At 37.6% G+C, this 8,741-nt stretch overlaps 2 protein-coding genes across 2 annotated transcripts in view; one reads left to right on the top strand and one right to left on the bottom strand.

Moving 5' to 3' along the window:
* Window positions 1-2,945: 2,945 nt before the first annotated feature.
* On the top strand, window positions 2,946-3,695 carry LOC126705291 (uncharacterized). The gene has a single exon (XM_050404180.1). The coding sequence runs from the start codon at window positions 2,946-2,948 to the stop codon at window positions 3,693-3,695; it is 750 nt and encodes a 249-aa protein (XP_050260137.1).
* Window positions 3,696-8,276: 4,581 nt separating this feature from the next.
* LOC126705290 (phytochrome B-like) overlaps window positions 8,277-8,741 on the bottom strand; it is a 2,685-nt gene continuing 2,220 nt past the window's right edge. The window contains exons 3-4 of the mRNA XM_050404179.1: window positions 8,706-8,741; window positions 8,277-8,304 (exon numbers count right to left, since the gene is read on the bottom strand). The exon at window positions 8,706-8,741 is cut by the window's right edge and continues 258 nt beyond it. Coding sequence (XP_050260136.1) covers window positions 8,277-8,304; window positions 8,706-8,741 — 64 coding nt within the window. The remainder of the gene's footprint in view (window positions 8,305-8,705) is intronic.

The following is an 8,741-nucleotide window of genomic DNA, read 5'->3' as shown; positions in this document are numbered from 1 at the left end:
GCCCTAAACAATCCTTCCAGCCTTAGCAACTTGATAATGTTGATCACCCAATTATCTCGCATCTGAATGTTTGCCATCTCCTTAGTGCGACCATGGCACGTCAGTGGGCCCGAGTCCTGCAAAATCGATAAAAATTATAGCGGTTGTTAGAACTAGAAATACAACTTTGAAAGAACTTGCTAACTAAAAGTCAAAGACAACGTAAAAATTAAAGTGGTTGTTAGAACTAGATATTTCACCTCGCCATTTCAAATGTCCTCTGATCGATGATATTGTTGTCACGTCAACAATGACTCATCAAGCGGACCAAGGTGCAAGATCTCTAGCTCCTCATCGATTCAAGGCTCCATACTGCAAAGAGTGCTACTGTGAGATCATTAATAATGTGGGGGCAAAGGAATGCTATTCTACATGCAAGGAAAATCTATACTGAAGAGCAGCTTATTGTCATTATTTAAAAAAGGAAGCTAAAAGAATGGAAAGCAAGAAGAAGCTCAGGATTAAATTGAGTACTTTGCTATAATTGGGGATTCAATCCAGCCTTGATCTTTTCTGTTCCTATGTAATTGGTAAGTTATTTTTAAAAATAATACCTCAATACAAGTGGAATCCTTTATTTCTCTAGCCTTTTCTGGCACACACATACACATGTAATATGCTTTAATGGATTTGTCCAGGAGAATTTATATATCTCTCACACACACACATACACGTGTAAATATCTACATGAGAGATGGATTTGAAATTTCACAGCTAAATCATGAAGAAAAAGCATTTAAAACAGTAAAAAAAAGAAAACAAAAGAAAAAAAAAATCATAAGGATAATAATTTCCAAAAAATTGAAGAAATCAACTGATCTTTCATGCAATTTGAAGTGCTCTGAGAGTTATTGCTCATTTGGTTTTTCAAAGACAAGAATACAATCATAAATTATAATCCTGTGATATATAAATGAGAATTATGAAGCATATGCAAGTGGAGCTCCCGAAAGAACTATTTCCTTCCTAGATTAATCAAATCAGTATGGGAAGCATATTATACCATTTAAAACCAAAAAAAAAAAAGTAAATTATAAATCTAAGCAAAAAAGACTACAATAATTGCATTTGCAAGGAGAATATGCAGAAGAAGCATTCTCAGAATCTTCATTAGAGAGAAGAGTGATAAACAAAAGAACTAGAACTAAAAATTCCCTCAGCCAAAATATGAGCCAAAAGGACTCCAGTCTCTTACAGAGAGATGCAGCTGGGGCTTCTGGAGTCTTCCAGAAACAAGTGGGCTATAATGAACATTCTCGCCTATTTTATATATATATATATAAGGACATTAGTAATATTCTAAAATCTTGTTTGGCTGGAATTTTCCTCTCCATAAGTAAATTAATTAGAGAAATGCCAATGGGATGCCACCTAATTATACAAGATAGGAGTTCTTCTGACAAGATAAAAAAGTTTATATATAACTGTGAAGAGTCAACGGATCCTTAATTAAAACTGGAATGCTTTTTATTTTTTTAATTAAAAAAATAGCAATTCAAGCAACTAAGGAGCTCAAGGCCGACTCACATGATCCTAAAGAGAACGCTGCTTGGCCGGTAACTTTTTCTTGGTCAATATTAGAGTTTAGATTTGTTAATATCAAGGTCTATGGAAGTTTATAATGATAATACGACATACCTAGGCACCTGCGTAATTAGATTTCAATTTATTCATTATTCAAATCTAGATTCTTTGGATTTTACCGCCAGCTTTCAGCCAATGGTATTGTCATCGGGTAGGTTTTTCTCGAAAACCAAACATGAATCACCAAAACCCAAAAAGATCCGAAATTGAAAAACAAAAAACCATCCTTAACACAGTTTAGGATATATTAATTATTCTATTTCCTACCAATAGGTTTTGCAACAAGTTTCACAACAAACTTCTGTTAATAAACTAGTTTAACAATAGCAAATAAGCACAGTAGCATGGCTCAAAATTGTTGCTTATATCCCAGTCTAGGAACAGATCAGCAAAAGACATGAAACAGCAACCAGACCAATAATCTAAAAAAGTGTTGCTCCACTGTTCTTTACATTTTAAACTGCATTTCCATACCATGAAAGACCATCAACCATCAACTGGCTAAGTAAACTAAGTCCACCTATTATGTGTTATAGAAATTATCTAATTATGCCATGATCATCATTCCATCACTTACTACTTTCCTAGTTTCTGCATAACTGTGGACTTCACTGTGAGAGGGAAGACATTCAATAATACCCTCCTGCCCTTAACAGAGAAAAAACACCAACCCTAGTTTCCTTGAGTTGCCTTGACCCCAATGAACTTGGTTTTCTTGAGTTGACAAGTAAACAGCCTATTTCTTTGCTTCCAGGCTTTGTGCTCTAGACTTGAGATGGCTTCTTTCCAAAAACAAAAAAACAAAACAAAACAGATGGCTTCTTTCAAGCCATTGCTACTACATTACCTATGTTCTGGAAAATGAAATTTGATAGAAGCCTAAAAGCATATGAAACAAATACATGAGGGAGAAATTCAGGGTTGGCAATTTAATCAGAAACAATTTTTTTGGTCACTAGGAGGCAGAGGAACTCCTGTCCATTGAGCCCAGTCATATACACGTTGCTACCAGAGCAAACTCATGAAACTATCAATCAAATTATTGAAAAATTTCTTTTACCTTCAGCAGTAGAGAGGCCAATATGGTCAAATTGCAATGAGAAAACCACAGATATCACCTGCCTGTCTTCAAGGGCCCAACTATTTGTCCCATAACTTGTGGTTCAAACTTCAAAGGGACAAGGACTCCTAGAGACACTAGTTTCATATTCTTGGTGACTACCTACTCCAAGCAATCACACCCCCCTCTCCCCACCCCCCCCCCCCTTTCTCTCTCTCTCTCTCTCTAAAACCATACAGAAGCTAAGAATTGGTTCTTGCAAATGGAGAAATTGTTAGAAGCTTTAGATTGCACTGACTCTCAGAAGGTGCGGTTTGCAACTTTCAAGTTGATTGGAGAAGCTGAGCATTGGTGGAGATCTACTAAAGCCATTTTGGAGGGAATGGACACTGAGAGAAATCCCATCACTTGGGAGAAATTTAAAGGGGTTTTTTATGATAACTACTTCCCTGAGGTGGTTCGAGAACAAAAAGAGAGGGAATTTGCTAATTTGGTGCAAGGAAGTATGACTGTTGAGCAGTATGCTGCTAAATTCATCGAGTTATCTCGCTTTGGACCCCACTTAATCCTTACTAAGGCGAAGAAAGCAAGCAGATTTCAAAAGGGGTTGAATGAGAGACTTCGACACCATTTGATTGCAGCAGGGGTTGATAACTATGCAGAGTCAGTTAACAGAGCTATGAGACTGGAGGAAGATTTCAAGAACAATGTTAGGAAGGAGAACCCACCTAGAAACACTGGACAGACAGGCTTTCGTCAAGGCAATGCTCAAGGTCAGTGGAATAAGAAAGGATCTTTTGGGAGGTCTGGGAATAATTCATCATCAAATAAGCTAGAAAATAAGAATCCACCCCAAAATGCTCAAGGTAGAAGTTTGAATGCTTGCCCTACATGTGGAAGGTTTCATGGAGATAAGCCGTGTTTCTTTGAAGGAAAGGCTTGTTATAATTGTGGAAAGACAGGACACTTAGCTAGAAGCTGTACTTCTCCTCAACAAAACTCAATGGCATAACCTGGAAAGAATGATCAGAGGAGGAAAGCACAAGGGAGAGTGTTTGCACTCACACCACAAGATGTCCAAGCTTCGGATACTGTGGTTACAGGTATTTGATTCTGGATCTACACACTCTTTCATCTCCTCTCGATATGCTAAGTTATGTGATAAGAAACCTGGACTTATGGATTATGACTTGTCTGTGGCCACACCTATGGGTGATTCTTTGGTGTGCAATTTTATGCTTAAGACTTGTGTCATCCAAATTGAGGATAGGGAAATGTTAGCAGATTTGATTGTGATGGACATGTATGACTATGATGTAATTTTGGGCATGGATTGGCTGGCGGCTTATCATGCTAGTGTAGATTGTTTTAGAAAAGAAGTGGTGTTTCGGCCTCTAGGAGAACCTGAATTTCGGTTTAAGGGCTCTAGGATGCATGCTTTACCTAGGGTGATATCAGCCCTTCGAGCTAAGCATCTTTTACGGAAAGGATGTCAAGTGTACCTAGCTCATGTGGTGGACACTAGGAAAGATGTATTAAAGTTGGATGATATCCCTGTTGTAAGGGAGTTTCCTAATGTCTTTCCTAAAGACCTACCAGGGATACCTATAGATAGGGAGATTGAATTCTCTATTGATTTTCTCCCTGGAACTTCTCCTATTTTGAAAGCACCATATCGGATGGCACCAACTGAACTTAAGGAGCTCAAGGAACAGTTACAAGAACTTCTTGATAAGGGGTTCATCAGACCAAGTGCATCTCCATGGGGTGCACCAGTTTTATTTGTGAAGAAGAAGGATGGGACTATGAGGTTGTGTATTGACTACCGTGAGTTGAACCGGGTTACTGTGAGAAACAAATACTCTATCCCTCGTATTGATGACCTGTTTGATCAATTGCAAGGGGCACAAGTCTTCTCTAAGATTGACCTTCGTTCTGGGTATCACCAGTTGAAAATCAAGGGTGAAGACATACCCAAGACAGCTTTCAGGACTAGGTATGGGCACTATGAATTCTTGGTAATGCCTTTTGGATTGACCAATGCTCCTGCTGCGTTTATGGACTTGATGAATAGGGTGTTTCATGAGTACTTAGACCGCTTTGTTATTGTCTTTATTGATGACATTCTAATCTTCTCCAAAAGCATGGAAGAACATGAAGAGCACTTGAGAATTGTTTTTCAAATTTTGAGGGAGAAGAAGCTATATGCCAAGTTTAAGAAGTATGAATTTTGGCTTGACCAAGTGGTGTTCCTAGGGCATGTGATATCTAAGGCAGGGATTTCTGTAGACCCTAGTAAAGTTGAAGCTGTGGTTGATTAGGCAAGACCGACGAATGTGAGTGAGATTAGAAGCTTTTTGGGCCTTGTTGGTTATTATAGGAGGTTTGTGGTGGGATTTTCCCGTATTGCAGCCCCTTTGACTCACCTAACTCGTAAGAATGCCAAGTTTGTGCGGACAGAAGAATGTGAGAAGAGTTTTCAAGAACTTAAGCAAAGGTTGGTCACTGCACCAGTACTAACCATCCCTAACAACATGGGAGGCTTTGTTATTTATAGTGATGCCTCGAGAAAAGGGCTTGGTTGTGTGTTGATGCAGCATGGTAAAGTCATAGCTTATGCATCCCGCCAATTAAAAAGTTATGAACAAAATTATCCCACTCATGATTTGGAGTTGGCTGCGGTGGTGTTTGCATTGAAGATTTGGAGACATTATTTGTATGGTGAAAGGTGTGAGATTTATACAGATCATAAGAGCTTGAAGTACTTCTTTACTCAGAAAGAACTGAATATGAGACAACGAAGGTGGCTTGAGTTGATTAAAGATTATGATTGCTCAATCAATTACCATCCAGGCAAGGCTAATGTGGTAGCTGATGCACTTAGTCGGAAGTCTTCTGGTTTCTCAGCTGCCTTATTAACTACTCAAAAGGAGATTATTAAGGACTTGGAGAGGATGGGAATTGAAATTGTCATAGGTGATTCCCAAGTCTTTATGGCTAGTTTGACAATACAACCCACTTTGATTAAGAAGATTAAGAGTTCACAGGTTGACGATGCACAAATTGTAAAGATCATAAAAGAAGTACAAGAAGGGAAGAGACCAGAATTTAATGTGTCTAATGATGGTTTCTTGAGGTTTGGAAAAAGACTTTGTGTGCCAAATGATTTTGCATTAAAGAAGGAGATTATAGAAGAAGCCCATTGTACCCCGTACTCAGTGCATCCTGGTAGCACTAAAATGTATCGTGACATTCGAGAAACTTATTGGTGGAATAACATGAAGAGGGAGATAACTCAGTTTGTGGAACAATGCTTGACTTGTCAACAAATTAAGGCAATGCACCAAAAACCTTCAGGATTGCTGCAACCACTTCCCATTCCTGAGTGGAAGTGGGAGTGTATATGTATGGATTTTGTGACTGGTTTGCCAAGATCTCCTAAGGGACATGAGGCTATTTGGGTAATTGTGGATAGAATGACAAAGACAGCACATTTTATTCCTGTTAAGATGACTTACTCACTTGATCAGCTAGCACAGATATATATTGATGAGATTGTGAGTCTTCATGGAGTTCCAACATCAATTGTGTCCGATCGAGACCCTAGATTCACCTCAAGGTTTTAGGAAAGCCTACATAAAGCTTTGGGTACTAATCTTAGCTTTAGTACTGCCTTCCACCCACAAACTGATGGATTATCAGAAAGGACTATTCTTACTCTGGAGGATATGTTAAGGGCTTATGTATTGGATTTCAAAGGGAATTGGGAAAAATACTTGTCTTTAGTAGAATTTGCCTATAATAATAGCTACCACTCTAGTATTGAGATGGCTCCCTATGAGGCGTTGTATGGTTGAAAATGCAGGTCCCCATTGTGTTAGGAAGAGGTTGGTGAGAGGAAATTGTTGGGACTAGAAATCATTCAGATGACATCTGAGAAGATTGATTTGATTCGTAAAAGATTGCAAACATCACAAAGTCGACAGAAGAGTTATTATGAACACTCAAGAAAGAAAGTAGAATTTGAAGTTGGAGATATGGTATTTTTGAAAGTCTCCCCAATGAAGGGTGTGATGAGATTTGGGAAGAAGGGGAAGTTGAGTCCCAGATTTGTTGGTCCATTTGAGATCCTAAAACGTATTGGTAAAGTTGCCCACAAGTTGGCCTTACCGCCTACACTTGCAGGAGTGCATAATATGTTTCATGTTTCCATGCTGAGAAAGTACATCCCAGATCCTTCACACGTCTTGAACTATGAGCCACTCAAGATTAAAGATAACTTGACTTATAAGGAAGTTTCAATCCAAATTCTTGACCGCAAGGACCATGTGCTACGCACCAAGACCATAACATTAGTTAAGGTTCTTTGGAAGAATCACACAGTGGAGGAGGCATCTTGGGAGCGAGAAGATGAGATGAAATCAAAGTATCCAGAGTTGTTCGTTAATGAAGCCGCAACATACAAGTAAGCTGTTTCTTGTCTTCTCTACGGCTGTGTAGGAGAATCAGGTTCTAATTCTACTGAATTGTTGTGATTCAAGGAAGGTTGATTTCCTTTATTTTTGCAACTAAGAGGTAAGTGGTGTTTACTAATTTTGGGAGTTTTCCCAAAACAGTGTTAATTATTAAACTATTTTATATGAAAGAATATGTTGATATTCTATATATATAAATGAATATTTTACAAATGTTTGATGTGCACATTGGCTATTCGTTTTATGAAAAACTTGTGGGACAACCTAATTTTATTTATACTTGTATGTGTGAATATGTCTTTATACTTTGAGAAGTATGAATGGATTATTTTGTGAGCATATTGAATATGTTTTGAAAACCTATGGCAAGTCGTGATTAGAAGTTCGGTATGGTATTTAGTCCTTAACAAGGGACAATCATGCTGCAGCTAGTCCTTGGCAAGGGACGGTCCCAAAAGGGGACAGTGCACATTTGATAGCTCCTTAGCAAGGGAGCATACTATTGAGGATCCAAAAGGAGGCTCCTTAGCAAGGGAGTGTACCTTTAGGTTCCAAAGGAGCCATCCTTGAGAAATGGGATGAAAGGAGGTTCCAGTCCCAAAAAGGGGATAGCACAACTCTGTCAACGGGGCGTAAACGTTGACCACGAGAAAAGTCTAGGAAATTGTTTATGTGATGGTATCAATATATATATTATGATGGCTCACAATATAAAGATATTATTTTCTTTTACATGAAATAGTTGATGACAAAATATTGGTGAGTTATAAGTTGGGAATCTATTGAAAGAATTATTTATTTGAAAGGTTTGTTCTCACACCTCAATGTTAGTGAATTCCACTTATTGAGTTATCTCACCCCCTTTATTTCCCATTACAGATACATTAGGTGAATTACTGGAGTAGAGATTCTTGAGAGACAGAAGTTACAAACTATTTTTGTGGAATTGAGGATTTTATTATTATTTTATGGCATTAAACTTTGTATTGGAGAATTATTTTGAGGATATTTTGTATTTGGTGAATTAGAGCTCTGACTTTTGTAATCAGATTTAAGGTTGCTAGTTTCTTTTATTTAATATTTTTATGGATTATTCAGATTAAATAGACTTTTATTGCCTATGATTTTGGGGCGTTACAATAGCACCTATAGAGGTCCAAGAAACAAATGATTTTGTTAAACTCACACGATGACTCAACTACTTCAGATCTGATTGAATGCTTAACTTGTTTGAATTAGTCCAATACGACACTTGCTCTCTTTTTTTTTTTTAAAGAACACAAAATATTATTGAGAACTAAGTATATTGATGGTTAGGAGTGTTGAAGGACAAAATGAGATGAAAGCAGCAATCAAAATTAAGACAACCATTAATTAAAACCAGCAAAATTATGTTTGTGCACACACAGACAAAATATACATTATTGAGACCAGCTCAACTTTATGGGAAAGATAAAATGAAGGAATTATTCCTTTCTAATAAATAGGTAATAATCCATCATGGTATAACTAGAAAAAAGGTAAAAATGAATTGGAATCCAACATACCTGAATTCTGTACGCACAAGAGTGGGTACATCAGAA

Source organism: Quercus robur, chromosome 11 (genome assembly GCF_932294415.1).
Source record: "Quercus robur chromosome 11, dhQueRobu3.1, whole genome shotgun sequence".
Classification (NCBI taxonomy): Eukaryota; Viridiplantae; Streptophyta; class Magnoliopsida; order Fagales; family Fagaceae; genus Quercus; species Quercus robur.
The sequence above is the reverse complement of the archived record's forward strand: the minus strand, read 5'-3'. Positions and strand labels throughout refer to the sequence as shown.